The sequence below is a fragment of the Oxyura jamaicensis genome, chromosome 2, assembly GCF_011077185.1.
Source record: "Oxyura jamaicensis isolate SHBP4307 breed ruddy duck chromosome 2, BPBGC_Ojam_1.0, whole genome shotgun sequence".
In the NCBI taxonomy this organism is placed as follows: Eukaryota; Metazoa; Chordata; class Aves; order Anseriformes; family Anatidae; genus Oxyura; species Oxyura jamaicensis.
The window spans coordinates 63,019,294-63,041,771 of record NC_048894.1 but is presented as its reverse complement, the minus strand read 5'-3'; the positions used below and the strand labels follow the sequence as shown (position 1 = coordinate 63,041,771).

The following is a 22,478-nucleotide window of genomic DNA, read 5'->3' as shown; positions in this document are numbered from 1 at the left end:
TCAAACCGCAGCAGCGTTCTCATGGTCAGTTCAAGGTGGCTGCCTTGAGCATGTGTGCTAGCGGACCTGTACCTGTGCTTCCATTTACTCTCCATTTACTGTGGAGAGGGTTCCCTCCCTGCTCTTTCTTTTCTTCTAGGTATTTCACCAAGTTCAGTCTCTCGTTAAGTGCTGCGTCTAGATCTAGAGGAACCCACCAGCACTTACAGCTGAAGACAGATTTTTATTTGTGAAGGTTCCTCTCCTGCTCAGACCCAGCCAGGTAAGAGCCAAACACTGCCTGCTAGGGCAATCAGATGTGGTGATCTTAGCAGGAACGCATCTGTGTGAGAATCAGAAAGGAGCAAACAAAAACCTTCCCCCTGAGGATGAAGTGAGCAGGAGGAAAAGGTTAGACTTGGCTCCCCCACAAAGGTGAGTGCCCCAAATTGCAGGCATGCTAAATTTGTCACCCCCCACGTCTACCTGTGCAATAAGAGAGAAGAGGCTTGAGCGATGCGTTGGCGTAATAGCCCATGCAGCTATTTTAAAAGCACTCCCACAGCACTCTGAAGGGTCACGGTGCAAACACGAATCCTGCCTTCAGTTTCTAGAGCTGTCATACAAGCTTTCTTCACCATTATGAAATTTCAAAAAAAAAAAAAAAATGTTTAATGATGAACAAGTATCCCGCTGCTTCCCATTCATTAAAAAAAAAAAGAAAATGGCAAATTCAGTTGCTCGTGCTGTTGTGTGTTCTAGAAAAGCTTTTAAGGCTTCCAATTCAAAGAGCTTCAGCAGCAAAAACAAACAAAAAAAACTGATGAAGTTTTACATATAATTTCAAAACACTAAGTGGGTAATTGCTTGTAAAAGCTATAAAGGGGAAGAGAATGAAAAAAAAAAAAAGTCTAATTTTAGCTCTTGTTTTTTGAAGTGACTTTTCCTTTGGAAGTTAATATATTCCTTTACAAGAAAACATGAATCAATAAAAATATGCATCTTAAGTCAGCTCTTTGTCCTGCTTGTAAGGACAAGGAGAAGAGCGGCAATGCAAAGTAATCCTGCACAAAAGAAAGCTATGTGTCATGGAAAGAGCGAGCTCTCATGGCTTTCATTACTTCTTTTCAGAAGCATTTTTTTTTTTTTTTAGCATAAAGAACACTTCTATTAAACATTACAACTTGCAGAGAAAATAACATTCTCTTACAAAGAGGCAGGTATGTGATGACTGCCTTTTGGGTTGCAAAATTACTGTGCGAGATCTTGGTTATTTTATTTGTGAAATCTTCTTCATGCCCTATCCAGGACTGCATTTTGCTCGCTTGGGGTGCTTGTTACCAGCGTTTCTCTGCTACCAGTAGTTCCCAGTAATGCAGGCAAGTCACATGTGTATGGGAATGTGCAGGCTTATATGAGAATCTGGTGGGATCCACTGTCCACTCTTGTCTTTGGCAGGCAGCTGAGCCACAAGGGTGCTCTACTGCCCACAGCAGCCTTGTAGCTGGCCACTGAACAGCTCATAAAAGAAGGAAGGATGCAAGGGTGGAAGACCAAAAATCCCCTCCTGACAGGGAGGAAGGGTGGCATGTGCGTGAAATGTCCCTGAATGCCCATCTGCTCTGTCATTGTTTATTGTTGCACAGGGCTGTGGTGGCTCTGGTGTGCCCAGTTCTGCAGTGGTGGAAGCTGATCATCCTGAGCAGTAACCAGAAATGGAGGGTGTCTGGAGGAGACAAACACTCTTTTAATGCCATATCCCTGCCTTCCTCTCTTTTGTTGCTGCTACTGCTTGTTTATTGCTGACAGGTAAATACCTGTAGCTTCACTGTCATGAAAGTCACTCATGTAAGGAGTGTAATAAGATGAATGTGAGTAGTTTTGTTCCTCTTGAGACCAAAAGAAAAAAATAAAATAAAATAAAATAAAATAAAATAAAATAAAATAAAATAAAATAAAATAAAATAAAATAAAATAAAATAAACAAAGTCTAGCCCTTAAATCTTGCCCTTACCTTTGGACATCTTATGTGTCAGAAACAAACTTGGAACTGTGAGCACCTGACCTAAGAAAAAAGCTCTTTCCTTTGCAGGAGCATCAAGGAGCTGGAAGTAAAAAGGATTTCACATCCCCAGGACCTCTGAGTGGCACTGAGGAGAAAAATCCTGCAAGACCTGGAAGACATTTGTAGGACAGAGCCTGTATCGTTTACACTGGCTGAGTTGTCATTGCTTTTCCCAGAGCTTGCTAAATTTGACAAGACTCACTCAGTGCTCCCTCACTAGATGATAATTATATTTGAATATTAAACATCCACATGGCTTACACAAGTTCCCTGATTAACAAAGCACTTAGGTTTATCCCCATGCAGCAGAAAAGACTTGATTTCAATTTGATGAACAGGCACCTAAATTTAGGTGTGTGCTCATGGACCTGGCTGGATGAGGGTTGTGTGAGCAGAAGGGCAATTTTAACAGTTGCTGGGTTTTCATGGCATGCTTGCAGGGAAAGCTGGTTATCACTTTTCTGTGTGATGTGTAACTGGGCTGGGTGCCACTGGTTACTTCAGGAAGCTGAAGGAGGTACTGCCTGATTATTCAATGCCACTCCAGCTGCTTCACATGTCTTTGGGACTTACACAGAGGTAAATGATTGAAAGGGGTACCCCTTTGGGCTTGAAATCAGGCTGAAACTTGAAAGGAGAATGGTATCAAATGCACAGTTTTGTTGGGGCAGGAACATGTGTTAAATAGATGTTGGAAAAGGCATGATTTTTTATTGCAAGGTGATTTCAAAGTGCTGATTCAGGGAGCTCAGTTCTGCAGCAGCCTCGTGAGGGCAAGGTTAAAAGAACTGGAGGCAGCTCCAAACCCATTTAGTGACATGCATTTACATTTTCTGTTCCCTTTGAGCTGAGAGGCCTTGGAGGTCTCTGAAGAGCAGAGCTGTCCTGGTGATGCTTAGCTTGCAGAGACATGCATAGGGCACAGGAAACATTTCCTTAGCCATCCTTCTCCTCCACTTGGAGAAATTGCTATAGAAGGGTTTTCTAAACTGATGCATTTTTTCCAACATATAATTTCTCTGCAATACCCCTCAAGTTGTCATGTGGGGTTCATTAGCTTTTGTGGCTTTATACTGTCTTGAAAAAGCCATACACCAAACCCATCTCCCATCTTATTTGTCTCCTGTTTATCAGCCATTTCCTATGAGACGTGGCCCATAGGACAGTCACGGAGCCAGGGGACTCAGAGCAGCCTGTCCCAAGGAGGACTCTGGCCTTGACTTTCAGCCTGGGGAGGATATGGCCCCAAGTCAGCAGTGCACATGGGGAGGGGAAGGCAAAAGAGACACCAAATATAACTTTTCCAAGTGATGCAGCCAAGGGCAGACTTTCTTTCCCGCAACACATAAGGATGTGTCTTGAATGACTTTATTTCAATTGTCATTAGAGGATTTTGCAGCCTGATTGAGCACTGCACTTAAACTCTCCCTTGATGAGAGCTCGTGAGTCTAATTTTAATCTCGTTGGCACCTCAGTGTTCAGCCTAAGCTGACTGTGTTTTGGTACTCCGTCAGGTTGCAGTGGGGGGAGGAAGGGTGGTTGTCTTTTGCTTAATAAGAGGCAGTATTTGTTACACAAGTTACATCTGTATTCTCTCAGTTTCTCTTGAAACATCTCAGATTTGATGTCTCCTTCCCAGGGGGTGTGGACACCTCAGAGAGCTTTGCTGTTCCACCAAGCAGGCCACACAAAGCCAGGAGAAGTGACGTAGGGATCTGCCAGGCTTCAAAAACCAAAGTCTTATGTAAATGCTTAAAACGAGGACACTGATGATGCTGGTGGCTGTGGAGGGAGAAGCAGCATACTGTGCAAAGCTGCTGACTGCTTGCATCTTTCCTGGACAAAAAGGCTAATCCACAGGGTTTTCCCAGGGCACAGCTCCCTCCACCAGGCACCCACTCCCCCCCTTTCTCCCCACAGGCAGCAAAAGCCTGGAGTATCAGGCTTTTGTATCAGGCTCCCAGCTCAAAGGGAACAGTAGCTTGGAGCTACAAGCAGGGGAACATGTGAAAGGTTCCTCTGCCAGCAGGATGACATTTAAACAGTGCCAGTAGGATTATATCTGCTGGTTTTTATTTTTTGTTTTTCTTTTTTACTTGCGCATATTGCTCGACTCACGATACCCTCTGTCAGCCTTGGACCTGCCTCAAAGCCCTGGGTTTTCCCCCTTGCTGTCCCAGGGTCAATGCAGTGACATCTCTCCACCATCAGACCAATCACAAATTGCTCAAATGCAGCCCAGGAGAGCCAGCTTTCATATAAAACACAAGTCTTATGCTTCTCAGGTTTCCAGTACAGTTCAAGCTCCCCTCAAAACTGAGGCTGAGGGATTGAAATGAGCTTGCAGGTGGCTTCTTCAACATCACATGAGGTTATGCTGTCAGCCAAAAGCTTTTATTTTGGTGAGGACCCTCACAGAGTCCTCCACGTTAATTTTCATACAACCCATAAGAGTTTGGCATTTCCCAGCCTCCAATTTCTTGTCAGATCCAACTCCTAGGTCGATGCACAATGCATACACACACAGGGTACAAGTGCCTCGTATCCCTCTCCCCCCCAAAAAGTCTAAACCCAGCACATTTTCAGCTTGACTGTGTCCAGTGCTCCAGTGATCAGCATCCAGATGAGAGGGGATGGAAAAAAATCAGAGCCAGGGCCACCCTGATGGAGGCTGGCAGGTTGGTGGGGATGCACAGAGGGGAACGTATGGGAGGGGAATGTTGGGGTAACTCATATGAATTTAGCTGAGCTGTTGCTTTGGGAGGGAACCTGAGAAGCTAAAGCAGCTAAAACCTGCTGCTCAGGGTGCCATGGGACACGGCCTCCTTTGGAAAAGTGGTAGAATTCCAGGCCTTTTTTTTATTTCTGAGATTTAAAGCATAGTAAAAAGTTACAACTGAAACAAAATATGATTTTTGTGGATTGTTTTTCACCATCTATTAGAAATTATATATTGTAGGATTTTTTTTTCTTTTTTTCCAGGAAACAAGCCAAATTGCGGAAGTCTTGATACCCTCCCTCAGATCAAAAATGCTGGTCTCTGCATAGCCCCAGAACCTCTTTCTAGCAAACTGGTTTGATCAAGAAAGTAATTCAACCTCCCCTCTCCCCAGTTTTGCAGCATACAAAGGAACGGCCATAGCCATGAATCAAAGCTGTGCTCATGGAGGAAAAAAGAAACAGTGACTGCCTTCATTTTTTAGCTTGTTTTTAAGCAAACCCAAGTCACTTTTAAACTCCCAGACTTCAGGGGGCTTCTTAGCTACAGGCTTTTGAAGACAGGTTTCTGAATTAAGCTAATTAGTCAAGTGCTAGCAAGTATTCATTTGGATACTTCACCCTGGTGGGGAAAAAGAAGAAAGTGATATGGATTTAACAATTTTGTTCATGCAGAGCAGAGAAATGAGGCACAGGCAGTCGTGGTGCTGTGGTCAGCTTGGGCCTGAGCACCAACTTGCTCTTGCTGGCCCTGCATAGTGCCCCATCCACCCCAGGATGGGCACCAAGCTCCTGCCATGCCCAGCAAGCCCTCAGCAGTGGCGCACTGCTGCCTGCTTTCCATTTTCCAGTGCTTTGTGCTGTTTAGTTTCCTGGAGTCTTATACCATGAAGACCAATCCCATCAAGCCAGCAGGAAATGTAGGGGAGGAGTTGCTACCTTCTTGCATTGTGATGAGGCTTACTAGACCCTCAATTATGGTTATCTGGGGAGGAGAAAGCAATTCCCACTGCTGCCAGCATCCATGTCATCCATGCCAGCATCCATTCGGGCCCCATTGTGGTGGGATGGGGCTGAAGCTGCGCTTCCCATGTTTTAAGAGAGGGAAAGGCATAGCTGTCACTGCCTGGCTGGCCAAGCTCCTGATGTGAATGAGACTGTCTGCTCCTACTGTCTGCTCCTACTGTCTGCACATCAAGGCACCTGAGGTACTGTAGGAGCACAATTTTATGCCAGGTATCAGAGAAGGGAAAAAGTGACAGTAGGGTGAGATGCTCCCCATTTGTTAACAGACTAGTAATTCTCTTGCTGACACATTAACACATTAAAAAGGCATTTTCCAGGCTCCTGAAAGTGTCAGTGAAGCCCATTTCCATCAGCCGTATTTGCAGTTTCACAGCTTCCAAGGCATGCTGACACAGGCTCTGTCAGGCAACAGTCCCTGTCGCTTAGCCAGCTTCGTAATGCACTGTGCCTTCTTCCAGCAGGCCATGAATGGTAAATGCCAAGATAAGTGCACCCAGTTCATGCTTGGACTATGCTGTGGCCCTATGGCAGTGTCATCTAACACAAGCCAGAAGTGCAGCACTGGCTGCAGTTTGGTCCAGGATTTATTTAGGCACCCCAGCCGAAGATGCTAAATGTTCTTTTGCTTCCCTGATGTGAGGAGGATTTGGGCCAGGCTGTGATTTAGTCCTGAAATATTCTGGAACAAAACCTCAGAAGTTAATATTTTGGGGAGATAAATATGCTTATCTTCAAGGAAGTATCTGTGTAATGAAAGTAAAAGAGGATTTGATTCTGATATTACAATGAAGATAATAAATATTCATCTCGGAAAGACAGAGGTGAGTGCGAGGATGATAAAACAGATGTGCAGGTCTGGAGTGACAGGTATTGAATAACTCCGAGGAGGACCCTGGGATTTAGAGAAGGCATCAGGAGATTTAATGTCTTGCATGAGCTGTTCCCTGCGCCCGGGCAGAAGGAGGTCTGTTCTGTCCTGGCGAATTCCCTGCCATGAGCACGAAGAATAGCTCTGAGCAGCCCGTCACACCTGGGACAAACGCAGGATTAATAGTGTCTCCTGCTGGCTTGTACCCTACCAAATGCATTGTGGTCTGTACCTCCAGGGGATGGGAAGGTCTTATTAATTAATTCTCTTAATTCAAGCACCTGTAACTGATTTATATGCAGTCTAGGGCCTGATCCTGCAGGATGTCAGCTGACTTTGGCAAGGCACAGAGTTTTCCAAATCCCCAGCAGAGGGGAGCTATGGGATCCTGTGCAGCAATGATAATTGGGAAATGCAAATCATTTTCACCAGTGCATCGAATATATTGCATTTTTTGCCCATCACTGCTGCGGATTCACCTTGTTTCTTGCAGTGAGACTGTGCTCAGTGTCACTGCCTGCCATCACCCTAGATGCACCAACCCTGCACGCATGGCTTCCCTGCAGGGACGGTCGCATCCTGCCTCTCCCGCCTGGGCAGTCACTGGCGAGTCCAGCCAACCTTAGCAAGGACATTTTCTGCAGGAGCTGGTCCCACGCTGCCCAGCACCCTGAGCCAGAGCCACATAGCTCTGCTGCGACCACTGTGCTTCAGGATGGCCAGTGAGGTGCCCCATGCATCCCTCAGGGCAGTGCTGGATGTAAATAAATGTATTTATTTATATTTGTCTATCTAGTCCATGAGGCAGAGGTACAGCCATGAAAATGGCATTTATTTAGCTTTTAAAATTGATCTAGACTGATCCTGTCAGGCCCCTCAAATGGGAGGCTTGCTCTTATCCTCGCACAATAAGATGTTTCAAGATTATTGTCCTTTTCGATACACATTGAATCTCTCCTTCCCTTTGTATCATGGAGACGGCACAAAATCATGAAATCCTTTGAATTAACTATTGCAGATAGGTAAAGTAACAGATAACATCTTCTTCCTTTAGTCAAGGGGGAAAAAAAACCCTGCTTCTGTGTTTTTCTGTCCCTGTAAATGTATTTTCTAGATGGTTGTCTCTTCTCCCAGGATGTACCCAGTGTGTGCTCACGCCTGTCTGCCGGCAGTTTTCCTTCAGCAAAATCAGCCTGTAATTCTGCCTGCACCCTGCCCTTCTCTGAAATTGCTGAAAGCACATGTTTATGCTATGGCAGCATTGCTCTGTGGCATGTCACAAGTGCCCCCGCACAGGAAGAAGCAGTTTTAAGAAGTGACAAAATAGCTGCATGCAGGCAAAATGAGCCATTCGGTGAAATACAGTAAGTGGCTTATCTTGGAAGGGTTTTTCTCCCTCTTGCAGATACCTTGGGAGAGAGCCAGGGTGTGAAGGGAAGCTGTGGAAATGGTGGCCCTGGATAGCTGGAGGGGCTGAGGCCCACCAGCCAAGCCCTGCAGGCCAAGCCTCACGTCCGAGTGACTGCACCCAGCCAAAGGGAGCACTGCCTGAAGTAAAGGTGAGGATGGAAAGCATCTGTAACACATACACTGTGTAAACAGTGGCAATTAGTAGGTCAGATTTTCATGGCTGAGGTCTTAGGTCCCAGCAACTCAGCACTGTAAAACATGCTAGACTTTTTTTTTGTGGGATGGGGTTGGAAGATTTGCTGGGTACCCTTCCTATTGCAAATCCAAAACAGCATTTCAACCCATACTTGGGAAGATTTACCTTGCTGAGAGGAAGGGAATGATTCATTTTCACTTGGGCACCATAATCTCACACTGTCAGGTAAGCTTTTCTGGAGCAACAGCACACATTCCTTGGGCCTGACTGCTCACTGACTGTATTGTGGGGAGTGAAAACCACATCCAGGGTCACGGGAAGGCAGCTTTGACTTTGTCTCCTGATGCTCTCCAGAGAGCCACAGCCAAACCTGGAGGAGTTGTTGTGTCCCAGAGCACTCTCCCTCCTGCATCCCAGTAGAAACGCTTAGGATCCTCTGCAGAAAACAAGCCCACCCTACAAGGGGAGTCCTTCAGTGAAGTGAAGGACCTTGGAGGTGCGAGGGAACACAGCAGATGCTGTCACAGGTGCATAAGAAAAGTGGGGGCTTGGGAGATGCTGCAGCAGCTGATGCGCTTGGCAGGAGCAGGACTGGGTCACCTCTCTGAAAAGACGAGCCTGATAAATATAGACAGAGAGTTTGGGATAAAAGTTACAGCTTACCTTCATCTGCATTTATGATAGTTATTCTTGCTAGTCATCAAAAGAAAATGCTGAATGTAGGATTAAAGCAAAGAAATGATGTAGACACATGAATTATGAATTTTTCATCACAAATTATTGCCTAAAATAGTGTGATGCACCAAATAGATCTAGGGCAAGTGTTCTCATAGATCTAAGGCAAGTGTTCTCTAGCTTTGAAGGGCTGGAAATGACACCAGCTTCAGAGAAAAGAAAAATACTTTATTTCTGTATCTTTAAAAAATTGGGCAACATTCCCATTTGACATCTAATAGTTCCTAATCTCCATCTGCAACTTTTGCCACAGCAATACTTCTAGGTTTTGGCTGCTCATCTTGAAAGGTTTTGCAGGGATTTATTTTTCAGAAGGTCAGTGCTGAACATGTGCCAAAACCCAGCTGTCAGGAGGATTAGAGAACCAAACACTGAGATGTCCAGACATAGCTGGTCATTTTGGGACAGGAACGTGACCCTAGCTTTCCTACCTCTTCTCACTTCCTCACCACTAAGTGCCCAGGAACTTGCAACATGGGTTCATTAAAATTTCTTAACCAGCTTTCACTGTGGTTTCCACATCAGACCTTTGGGGCAAGAAGCACTCTTTCCAGAGGATTCCCAAGGCAGGATTTTGGCTCTGCCTCCACTGCAAACCTTATCGGGATGGCAGCTCCCTCAAGGTACCTGCTTCTGCATGAGGGTGGGGAAGAAGAAATGCTCCTCCCTCTACTTGACAGAGGGTGAAAAGGGGGACGGCTTGGGTAAAAATAAAACCCAGGTGAGATCTAGATACTGAGATCATTGGATAGCTGCACTAATGTGGCTACCAACCCTCTTAGTGACCCCGTGCTGACAGTGCACCTGTATGCCATGCTCCTCTTCTGCCCCAGACCAAAAGAAGCTTTGGTCTACTGCCTGCACAGCTCCTCAAACAAAATGAAATTCCCTGTCACTCTCACATGTTATCTTTTATCTGGGCTTGCAGAAACACTGCTGCTGCTGTATCACTCAAAGGCAGGCTTATTCACTTTCACCGCTGGGCATCTCCAGCATCACAGCTGCCCAGAGAGCAGCACACCCATGTACCACGCACAGGGATGGAATAGATTTGAGAATACACAGCTTGATGATTGTTGTGATTCCTGCTTCCTAGTAAAAGCTGCCTCATGTTTCTTGGGGTCCAACTGCTAGAAGTGGCTGCTGCTTTGTGCTCAGGTGATCTCCAGAACTCCTGGTGTGGCTTCTTCCTTGGCTTTATGTGATGGGAAATCAGTGAGGAGTGGCAGACTTGATGCTGGGGTGTCTATCTGCTACCTCTCTCTGAAAGAGCCACTTTGTTCAGTCTCAGAAGCACGGGAGAGATTCGCTTCTCCTCCGGGTGGCGAAGCTCTCTGCGTGAAGGTCACTCAGTCCCCGTTTTGTTGGTCTTCTGGGTATAGTGTCAGACCAAGATGTTTACTTGGTTATGTGTGTTGTGAGAAACAACTCCCATGAGGGGAAGAAGGTTTTTGGAGGTTATTTAACACCCTCAAGGCTTGTTAATTTATGGCCATTACTTTAAATATACATAAGCGCTGAGTCTACATGATGAATGGTGGCAAGCAAATAACCAGGAGACAAAATCCACAAGTACTCCAAAAACTACTAATTTATTTTCTAAGCCAGAAAGAGGAGGGAGATACTATTTCCTTGCGTGCTTCAGTAACACCCCTGATTCTTCCTCTCTCTCTTTATTATCCGGCTGTGTGGCATTCACCTTATGTCATTTAGGCAAAGAAAAGAGAGTTTAGGATCAGACCTGGATAATCCTTCTCACCTGCTGCAGTGTCTGGCATCTTGATGTAAAATTAAAAGAAAAAAAGATGATCAGGAAAGCCCAACCAACACGTTATTGTGGCTGTGCATGTCTTTGCAGGAAAAAAGAGGTGGACCCAGCATTAGCAGGCTTGGAGCACTTCGTTGTGTTAGAGCAATTGATCTGCAAGACAGAAGATTGTCTGCTCTTCTTGTCTGAACAATTTAGTTGGCTAGACTTTGCTAATGCATATGGTTATACCCCTCATATTTAATAAACGTTGCACTGGGCATATATCAGGTTTCTAACAGGATTCAGTAACTCACTTCTGGGTATTATATATTATATTTTTATGCATCCAGAGTGAAAGCAGAAAAACATCAGAAAGGTATTTTAACACAGTGCATATTTCTCTGAAATGCTATTTATGTTTCATTGAACCAGCTGGATAAATCAGCTGAAAAGGTTTGCGGAAGGCCAGTAGAGTCAGCCAAGCAGTCAGCCGTCCCACCGTGCACAAAGGATGGTGTCCTTGTGGAGGATTTAATGACTCCCATGTGTGCCGAGGGACTGGAGAACAGGTGGAGATATCCTGCACACAGGGGACATCTTGAGAGGAAAACAAATGTCATGCTTTCTCCCTCACTTACGTGGTTTTATAATCCTTGTGCCCCAGGTTTTGGTTCTTGCGGGGCTGTTCCTAGTTGTGAAGGCAAGAGTCATGCCTGTGGTATCCAGCTCCCAGTCCCTTCTGGGGGGAATTAACTCATCAAGATTTGCATCAAGGCCAGCCATACACCTGACCAGGCCTGACCGAAGGAGCCTGAACAAGTACTGTGGTGTTTAGCTGTTTTTCCCTAATGTCCCAAATTCTGGAATGGGCCAGAAAAATGACAATACAGCGATGAACATACTGATTCCAAAGCAAGAAAGAGACAAATCTGGGGGATGTCCAGCCAGGGTAAAGCAGCAGAAAGATCTAAGAAAGCTTCTCCTAACACAGAGCTACTTTGGAGAGGCATATTTCTGCTTTATGGTGAGGTGGCCACAAATGGTGGTAATTAAAACCAGCTGCCCATGTCATCTTCTCATATATATGCAAGGCTCAACCACTGATGTCAGGGTAGTACATCAGCATAAAATCTTCTGCAAAGGAAAAGGCAGACTGTTGCAAATAAGTCCTTTAGGAATTTTCAGTCATAAATCCAAAAGATCAAGAGCTAAGGGCTGACCTGGTGCCTGAGTTTGGTTTGTCTTACACCAAAGAGTGTCAGTAAGGAGGGTGCAAGCTTCACTGGCTATAACCTTACCCCTAGCTCGTCTGAGCTGGTGAGCCTGAAGTCCTCCAAGTGCACTGAGTAAATTCATGCAGCCTGACGTCCCTACAAAGAAAGAAAACTCTGTCCGTGAATGGCTGACCAGACACTTGCTTAATTAATACTTGAAGAATCAGCCTGTGCTGCCTTGGCATATTTATCTATGGATGATGGATGCTGTCCCTGAAGGGTTGTTTTGCTGATGGAAACTGTCCAGCTCACCTGCAGGTCTTTTATGTTGAAGCAAATCAGCAAAACGCCTCTTTGAAAAGAAAAAACATCCCTCAAACCCAACCTTCCTCTTATTATTGAACTGCAAAGTGCCATCAATGGTACTTTTGTTGCACATGTCCCATTTCTGAGCAAAGAAGTCCCAGTGCAAGCCTCAAATAACACATTTAGATAATCTTGTGAAATGTGGTGTGCGCTAAAAATGCCTCCTATGCCATTTGCTGTGTACCCTAACCCAAACACTGGGAATAATTACCTTTTATTTTTGGCACATGCTCTATGTTGAGATGCAGAGACTGTGGAGCTGCATGTCTTTGGTTTGTGTGATCGGAGGAAAGATCAAACAGAGCAAATGTCATCCAACATTTGTTTTTCTTCTCCTTTGACATTGTGCTCTCTCATTGTAAACACCTCTAACCTGGCAGCACCTGGGGCGAGCTTTCCCCCACCAACATGCCCTCAATTGGCACTAACCCTTGTGTCTAATGGGTGGTTACATTTCTGACAAAACCCAATGCAACAGCGATAGCTCTGCAGCGATCGGTGCAGAAGGCTGAATTCAGGCTTGCCGAGTGAGCTACAAGCTGTTTATGGCCAAGCAATAATGGGAGAAAAATGCCATCATGCTGAGTTGGTAATGCTTGGCTCTTACTTCTTCTGGATTTAAATGAGTACCCAAACTGCAGGGCACTGCAGAATCCGACCCAGGCTGAATGACTTGTATTTACATCTGGCTTTTACTTACTCTATTAGCTAAGTGCTCCAGCTAAGCCCTTCTAATTAATCCTTTCTCAGTAGCAGTGCCATACCTGCTTTCTTCCTCCTTAACAGATTTGTTTCTTTTATCTAGGCGATGGCAAGAATTAGGTCTTATTTAGACGTGAACAGGCTCAAAAATTGCTCCCACGCAACTTGAAAGGACAAAAATCTACATTGGTAAGATTACTTGTGAATTTACAGTGACATTTGTACATAGTGAGAACACAACAGACAAGTTTAGTTTTTTTTTGGACCAAGGCTAATCAAGCAAGTAAATGCAACACCAGTAATAAAGCTGTATTTTTCACAGTTCCCTGTCTAAAAGTCCTAAGAGTCTTGTTGAGTCTTGTTTCCACGTTTTGCTATATCCAAAGCTGAAGTAAGCAGTCAGTGATTTACATTTCCAAATGCATAGATATCAATGGCTCTTGCAAGCTGGGACAGTTAATTTCATTAAAGGTTGCAGAATAAAGGATAATCATCTCAGCCACAGCTTGGCAATAACTTGGAACAAGTTTTCAGACAGGACTGTAGGAAAATACTGCTTTAAATGCTTTCCCTGCAGCTTTGAATGACAATGAGATTGAGAGAGACTCTGAAATAGATGCACAACTTGAACTGCAAGCAGCAACTGATAAGGAAACTGGGGCAGAGGGAGTGACTCAGTTGAATGTGGTGCAGAAGCAAATCCACATGGGGCTTTGGAAATGTTCATCCATGCCAGTAATAACACACCAACCGTGGAGCTGATTATGACAGTCACAGAAATCCTGAGAGCAGCAATGAAAAATAACCAACACAAAGAACCAGAGGGAACATCAGCATCAAAGGGCACAAAAGACAGTGTTTGGAAAGTAAAAGGAAGAGAAGGGACTGAGAGGATCTTTGATGTAAAGGCTTCTTCCTGCAGGTTTTAGCTCTTCAGCCAGAAAAATACAAGGCATATGTCTATTCCCTTAAGAACTGAACAACATGTCAAATAGGAGAAACAGACAGAGAGACAGGGAGAAGACCTCCCAAAATAACAGTTTGTCATCTTAAAAATGCTTGCATGAATGTGACAAAGGAAAAAAAAAAAAAAAAAAAAGCATATATCTTAAAAATAAATATGTAACAAAATCTAACCAAACAGTATTAAAAAAGTGCAGTACTGTGTGCAGTGACTTGGACATAATAGGGCAGATAAATATACAGTGCCAGCTGATCTCCTTTCATAAGATGACTATTCCATATTTCAAGGGAACATATAACTTTTCCAGCCGATCAGTCCCTACTTCTGACAGATGACATACATACTGATGCTTATTTGTCCTGTTTTGTGGCCTCACGTGAGTATTTTCTATTCCCTTTTCTTTTTGTGGGCTTTTTTCAGTGTGTCTGCCATGCACTTAAACAGGTGTTCAGGGACCCATTACAGAAAGCAACACTGAGAATAACTCCCTCCTTGCATCTCATTTTGCACTTTTAGTGGCAATCACATGAAGCATCCCCTTTGGGGAGAGGGTGACTGTTTCCTTCAGGAGATCTGGCAGTGGTGTTTAAGCCCTTATTCAGAAGATTAGAAGCCCTAGATCTGTTTCATTGCATCTCTATCAGGGGCAGCAACAGGGGAGGCTGAAACCTTACTCACCCGCTAGCTCATACTGAAATACAAGCAATGAAAGAGTGTTATGGGTCCTTCAGACCCCAGAAACCACACTCCTGTTCTTGGAACCCACCATAGAGATTGTATTTCTTCACTAGATGTGCACACGCACTGCCACTGTATCCTCTGTGCTCACTGAAATTTAGGTTGGATTCTGCTCTGCTTCATCTGCTTTGCCTCGGGTTTTTTGGCAGCCTGGCATGTGTGTATGTTTCCCTCAGCTCTGTCTAAATTCAGAGAGGCTTGGGGGTGCAAATGGAGAGCTTGAGTCAGGAGATACCAAGTGGGGCACGTAATCGTCCATTAGTCCTTGTGACCTTCTCTGGGGCCTGTCATCTGGTGGCAGCCAAAGCCCTCTCTTAGGTGGTGTCCCCCATGCACCACACTTACTGCTGGCCTACATGCAGGAGTGAGACAACAGGTGCTAGCTCTGTGAACCACATTGTGCTCTACAGATCCCCAGGAAGCATAACCTGGAAGGTTGTAATCATCTCCTGTGTCAAGCAGTGACCCATGTGTCTGCAGAAGGCCAGCACAACCAGTGTTGGAGGCAGGCAGCACCTCCTGAGCCAGGTTTGTCCCATCTCTCTTTTTCCTGGCTTAGATGTTATGCACAAATGTAATGGAAGTGTTTATGATCAAATACCTCCCTTTGGGACAGATCTGATATGTTTTATTTTACCTCCCATTAACATCATTTATGTATGATGCTAAGAAGAGACAACATCACGTGTTCCTTTGCCAAAGCCAACCTGGCAAAAGGCAGGACTTGCTATCTGATTTAAGTGGGAGAAAGAAAGATTTAACATTGGGAGCTGGCCTCTAATTCTACACATGCATATCCTGTTTGTCTGACAAAATTGCATATTTCTAAAGCTTCAGATTTTTAATTGGTGTAAGAGCTTCACAAATGCATGAGGTCTAGTGAAAAACAGCACTGCATTACACACAATTCTGGGTTATCTCACCACTCTTTTGAACCTCAAATGCAAGAAAATAACCCCGCTGATGAGGGGATAGGGCGGTATGCTCTGCAGGTTTACACACCAGAAAGCAGCTTGGGAGCTGGCTATATACTTTCTAAGTGTTGTTGTCTAGATTTGTGTTTCACTACAGTGATAAAGTGGAAACCATTCCAAAGACCTCAGGGCCAGCATGATTTTTTTCCTTGTCTATTATTAGCACTCTACTTTAGCAGCAAGCACTCATGAGCCAATACGCACAGTTTTAAAGGACTTCAAAGTGTCATTGGGAACCAAGTGATATGTATGTTAAAAAGGGTTTAATGGAGCTGCAGTCACTGTAGCACAGTGGCTTTTTATAGCAAGTTTTTACAGCGTTAAGGAAAAACATCCTGCACATTTCAGTAGGGCTGGCGTATGGATAAGGTACTTTGCACTATGATTTTTGTTTATCTGCTATTAAAAAAAAAAGCAGAAAAATTGAGCTGCTCTGAACATTGCTAGCTATATGAAGAATGATAAGCAGGCCTGCAAAGCTCAGCAACAGCTATTAGCTCTATTTTGAGCATATTTTTTTTCCCTAAAAAAAAGGAAAAACATACATTTGCAAGCCAATGGCTTGGTTTAGAGAACGAACATATACAGTAATATGTATTCATATTGAAATTATTAACTTTTTTTTTTTTCCAGAGCCGCTGGATTACAAAACCATAGACCACAAGGCAAATTGTTCCCCAGAGCTGAGGCAGACTTTCAGTGACCACCTCTGAAAGCGCCTTAGGTTGGGCTCCTGCTGAAGAGAAACCTTAAGAAGCCATTCACAAAAACCATGTTAAATACTAGAAATGATATGATTGCTGTGGTGTTGTATTGATCTGCAGGAGTGGCTGCGGATTTGGCAGGGAATCATTGATTTTAAAGATGAGAAACTGCTGATTTATATTATCTGTGTTTCCCTTTACAGCACTGTTTACGAGACTGCTTTAATTACGCCTGGGAAGTCTGTAGAGATGCCAAATGAGACAGGCTCCTCATTGCACTTCAGCGTCCTGCAACGAAAGCCTGCCCGCATCTGGGAGAGCCGACCACGAGCCTTTAGGCCAGGGAGCAGCTGACTGCAGCCTTGTCTGGGAGAACAACAACACTGGCAGGAAAACCCTTTAGCTGTTGTGCCTGCTCAAGCAGGGAAAGATCAGCTGGGGGATGCGCACAAGGCTGGTGGGAGCAGGGCTGCCCCAGCCCGCTCTCAGATGTGCAGCTCACTTTGCTCCCGCTGTTGCCATCGTGCCAGCAGCTGCCAGCCCGTCCTCCTGACTCGGTCTCTGCCGCCGGCAGCCTCTTTCTGTTATTTTTTTTTTATTTTTATTTTTTTAATCCCATCCTCCTGTATGGAAACCCTGCTCTAAAGAAGCAGAAGGAGAGTATTAATTTATTTATATATCTGAGCAGAGGAGGGCAGAGGAGTGCTGGGGCGGGGGGGTGCGGGAGGGGAAGGGTTTTGTAGGTTGTTTTCTTTTTGCAACACTAGTTGCTCAGGGGAGTGTCTTGCATTATTAATGCTGAGTGGCTTCGGCAGCTACTGTGGTTTTAAGGTCGTTAGTCACCCGCTGCTGGCACAGGAGAAGCAAGAACACAGAACCAGAGCTGCTCAGGCAACCCTCTTTGTCCTGCCAGGCAGGCAGGTTGGGAAGAGCTGCAAGTGGGGTCGTGGGACCATGGGGGGTGCAGAGAGCAGCTGGGGCCACAGGGACATAGCCCCCTCACCACAGCCATGGAGTGGGTGTGGGGTGCTCCCTGCATACCGTAGAAGCAGGCCGGGGAGCAGCCCTGCATCATATTTTACCCCCTGCGGGAGCTGCCAGTGCAACACGGATGCAGGATGCTCCACGCACATTAAGGGAATGCAGGTGCACATGCGCTCTTCCCATCTGATTGTTTTTTTTTGTTTTTTTTTTTTTTCTCTCTCTCTTTCCTTAGGATGAGGGCCTCTAGGCAGACATTTCTTAATTTATTCTGCATCCTCTGGCTGCTGCTGCTGCTGAAGGCCACCTCTTGCTCCCCTCTGCCCAGTGGAGACGACTCACCACCCCCTTTGCTCCTCTCCGGGCTGTACAAAGGACGCACCTGTGTCGGTAGGTATGCAGGCTCTGTTTGCCTGCCCAGCTAGTTCATTTGTTACTGCACTGGTGAGCAGAGCACTTCTGTGCACATTGTAAATCACTCCTTTATCTGTTCCTACAGCTGTACTGCAAAATACTCAAAGTCTTTGGCGAAATTGTCACTTAAGATGTTGCAACGCCAGCGTGGGGTCTGGAGTTATTTTATGATTTTGTTTTTGAGCAGCTGCTTCCCAAAGTTCATGGGTTTTTTTTGCTCTACAGGGAATGGTGTCTGAAGCTCTGGCTTCAGTGTTTATAGGTCTGGGACCTGGAAAACAGGCGGTGGTGGCGGTTCCTGATTCTGGCGGTGGGTCAGGCTGTGTGGTGTGTAGCTATGGGAGGACACATTGTCCCCCGGCTCATGTAGGGTCTCCTCGGTGATCTGAGCAGCGCTGAGGCAGGGTGAATGGAAAGCAGAGAGAAATTGTGGTGCTGGGACTCGAGTAGCCCCAGCCCGGGCTCAGCCGCCAGCCAGAAAATGAAAGCAAGTGGCGAAAAGCAGAAATGGCTGCCTGGGACCACTGCTGCTGGAGAATGTAGTGAGAGGGAAATTGTGCTTTTTAATGGCCAGATCTTTAGTCAGCTGCATTTTTTAATGGCACGTAGGAAGAGGTTGAGCATGCTTCCCCTAGGATTATTATAGCTGATTTTTTTAAATTTCAGATCTGAATGTTGTCTGCCCTTTCAAGCTACTTCATGACCACCAATTCCCCATTGAGGCTCAAAAGTCCTAAATGACCCCCAGAGACTTTCACCACTCCTGTAAGCCACAAGAGAGAAGCCTGCAGGGCATTGAAGTGGTGTGGGGCAGGGCTGGTGCCCACAGGCACGCCGGCTGTGATCTAGCCCCCGTGATCACCCCAGGGCTTTTTGGGTTAGCTGCTCTCTTGGCTAGCTCTTGGAAAGGAGGATGAGCTGCCTGTGCCTCTTCCCTTTCACGAAGGGGACAGGCATGGTGGTTACACTGGAGCAGGGGTAGCATCTGGTTTGGTGGCCAGCCCACATCACATCTCTGGGAGGGCAAGTGTGATTTCCTTTCAGCAGCTTGACCACAGATCCTGTTAGCTCAGTTTAGCTCAGTTTTCTGTCTGGGAAGGCATCAGGAGAGAGCTGTGAGAACTTCCACTGACTTTTTGGCCATATAGACCAAGGCAGCATTTTTAACATTAGAGACACCCACTGCAAAACATAAAGAAGTTTTTCTTGAAGAAATGAACTTTCTCAATTAAATGCTTGGTCAGGGGACTAATCTTTTGAAAACATTTGTCTCTTTTATTTTTTTTAAGTGAAATGAGGTGTCTGCACATTGAATAGTCATTTCTGAGAACTGCTCTGTGTGTACAACCCACATGGTGGAGATTACTATGTTAATAGCCAATGCCAGTCAGGAAATAGATGCTCTTTCAGTTACAAAACACAGAAAATATTTTCCATAAAATCTTTCCACTGAAAGTAGCAGCCACCTTGAAGAAATATGTGGAAATTATATGATGGGAGAGCAAAGTACAGCTCTGGTACCCTAGCTGAATGTGTTACAATTTGGTCACCCTTTTTCTGCTCCCCTTGCTAGCAGCACTCCCTAGGTAGGCACCATCTCTCCCAGGATGTTCTGGTCATACTAGGGAAACAGCTGGGTCATTTTTGATGCATTTTCTTGAGGAAAATAATAATAATAATAAAGGCTGCTTCATTCAAAGAATGACTTTTCACAATTGACTTGGTATAAAAAAAAGCATCTGGAACATGCTCCCCCTAGAAAGGGATTTAATGCTTCTGCCTTTTAGAATTATGGAAAAAAGGGGCCAAGGACCTGGTGATAATCCTCTTGGCGCTGAAATCAGATCCAGTGCTCCTAAGTAATTCCTAAACATCTCCAACCGGCTTTTAAATAGGTACTAGAGATCAGAGCTTCCACATGTTCTTTCCTTGGCCCTGTCTTCAGAGAAAGCTTCCCAGCACCTGACAGTCTCTTTTCTCCATCCATAAAAGCTGTTTCCTGCTTTCCCAAGCTGCTCCCTCTTTTGCATATAGTGAAACCAGCTCATGTTCTCCCTCTGGTCTTCTTGCAGGCTTTGCATGTGATATGCTCTTCTGCTTTGTCGTAATGACAGGTGAAATGACTTTCATATGTTTTCCTCTATGTGCATACCCATGAAGATGTTTTTTCTTCATGCAAAGACTGTGAGTTTATGGTCTGTGCACTGTTTTGGGATTTGGATGCTAGATCTGATTTTAGTTTCTGGGTTTGTTGTTAACTGGTAGTATGTCTTAAGGGATTTTTCAGGACAAGACCTAGAAAACCTCTTGCTAGAAGCAGTCTGAGAGTTTCATTGGGGCATCTGGAAAGCAAGGTGCCGTGTGTTTTTCTCTCAGGAATTAGGTATGAGTGTGACCTTTGAATACTCAGCTCAGTCCTTTGACATTTCCTATCTGTTAAACGAGGAAAATACCACCCATTTCACAAGGCAAGTAAATGTTTACTTAAGCTAATGCTAATGTACCCAAAGATAGTACAGTAACCCCAGTAAATAGTAATGCCAATGTTAATATTTCTTTATATGTAAGATGATGTTCATTATTTATATACTATTTTTGAAACGGTTGTAAAGGTTTTATTCCCCTTCTGAATTGTGACAGAACCCTTAAAGTGTCTGTAAATTGTGCTGTACTCTAGTAAAGTCAAATTCATCCAGAAGTGTCTGAAGCACTCTCAGGAGAGGCAGAAGTTGCTGAAAAGACAGGAAGGAACTGCTGCATTCATCTCTTCAAAATGGTGAAAAAAGGAAATTCAGGGAACTGTAGATCAGTCAGTTAAGCATCAATTCTTGGAAAACCCATGCAGTAATTAATCAAAATTTTTTCAAAGCACCTTTCAAAAATAAATATGAATAAGAGCCTAACTTGATTTATAAAGGAGAATCCATGTCAGACCAACCTAATTTTCTTTGATGACAGGATAACAGCATGTAGACACAGAAGAAGCAGTAGGTGATGTAGCTTGATTTTAGTAAGGCTTTTGGCACCACCTCAGTGCTAATCTGATGCCTGAGAGTTGTGTGACACTGATTAAGTTTCTACACAGCAGGATAAAACTGGTGAATGGCCTTGTTCAGAAAGTAATTACAAATGGCTCACTCCCTATGTGGAAGGATGTACAAAATCAGATCTTTCTTAGACTTCAACTTTGAATGTAGTATCATTCCATATTTTGTTTAGCCTGGATAATAGAGTGCTATTAAATTTATAGCTCAGATAAAACTGAGAAGGCTTGCAAGTAGGGCAGGATTAAATTCAAAACAGTCTTGAAAACTTGGAGTAGTTGCCCCACAAAAAAAAAAAAATAATAAAATAAATCATTTCAACATAGCTATGTGGATGAGGAACGGCTGGCTAGGTAGCATCCCCAGGGAAGATCATCTGGGATTGTAGTGGCATAATGATGGCATGCTGTCAGGATGAATGCACACACTACAGACACCAAGATGTGTGAACAGGAGTTAGCTTGCAAGACATGTGAAGTAACCTGCTACCTTTCTCAGCACTGACAAAGCCCCTGAGGAATTTCTGCATTCCCTTTTGGGGCTGTGCATCAAGAATGAAGCAGAGTGACTGGAGATTTCAGAGGAAAACAAACATAAACTATAAAGCATGATTGAATAAATTGGAGTTAATTAGTTAAGAGAGGACAAACTTGAGAAAAGATGTTAAATCTGTCCTCAAAAACATTAAATGGGTGATTTACCCTCCAGGATCCTAACAGAAACAGCTATAAATAATGGAAATAAATACTATTCAGATTAGGGGCATTCCGATTAGGAAGAGAGTATTCTAATGGTAACAATAAGTAAGCACTGTCATCGGTTCCTGAGGAGGCTGTAGAAGACTTCATTATAGGTTTTAACAGTTCTGTGTCTACCCTGTCCCTTAGGAACTGCACAGACACCATTGATTAGCTGCTAGAGGTGTGTGTAGGATGGCTTCTTCCTGGATGGTGTTTCTGGCTCTCTCTTCTGTGACTGCAAACATCATTTGCAAATAGCAGAGTTTATTTATTTTCTCCCCAGAAGCAGACTGCCCCGCTCTTTTTGCCGATTAACTTTGGCTGCCCTTCTTGGAATGAGGCTATTAGTCAGGGAGTGCTCAATACACCCAGACAGCAACGCTTTCCATCTTCTTCACTAGCAAACGGAGATCTTGTGGGTCAGCAGCCAGGGAAGCAAATTTCACTGCCTTTGTGCTCAATATAATGCCATTCTCAGTAACCTTCATGGGTTACCCCTTCTGTTCACCCATGAGAACGTTTTTCCTAATGTATGAAGATGTGTGGTTTTCAACATATTTTCAGGACCGGTTACATTTAAAAATTGATATTTCGGAGCTGTCCAGCTGTACAAAATGCTAGCTTTCACCTGTGTTGATTTGTGTGATAGTCGATGTCCCCAGCAGCTTGCGTCTCTCTAGCTGTGCATGGACACGGGGATGAAATATGCCCGCAGAGTGGCAGCAGGACCAGTGGCGTCTGGAGCTCCCAAAAACTTCATGCAATGGGATTCGCCAAAGGAGGCTAGAGGCTTTTCATCACCATGCTCAGACAAAGCAGCAGTGCGCATATCGGCATCATGACAACATCTATAATACACACCTTTACGAGTCCTGTAAAAAGGCCATGCC

General features: G+C 44.6%; 1 protein-coding gene across 5 annotated transcripts in view; it reads left to right on the top strand.

Annotated features, from left to right (window-relative positions):
- The first annotated feature begins 16,834 nt into the window (after positions 1-16,834).
- The window catches only part of AOAH (acyloxyacyl hydrolase), a 77,646-nt gene continuing 72,002 nt past the window's right edge, over positions 16,835-22,478 (top strand). The window contains exons 1-2 of one of the 5 annotated variants that reach the window (XM_035319245.1): positions 16,835-16,993; positions 17,626-17,780. In XM_035319245.1, coding sequence (XP_035175136.1) covers positions 16,899-16,993; positions 17,626-17,780 — 250 coding nt within the window. In that variant the 5' untranslated portion in view covers positions 16,835-16,898. Of the gene's footprint in view, positions 16,994-17,144; positions 17,425-17,625; positions 17,781-22,478 lie in introns of those variants that run through there. The other 4 variants (XM_035319241.1, XM_035319244.1, XM_035319243.1 and 1 more) reach the window with 4 other exon arrangements.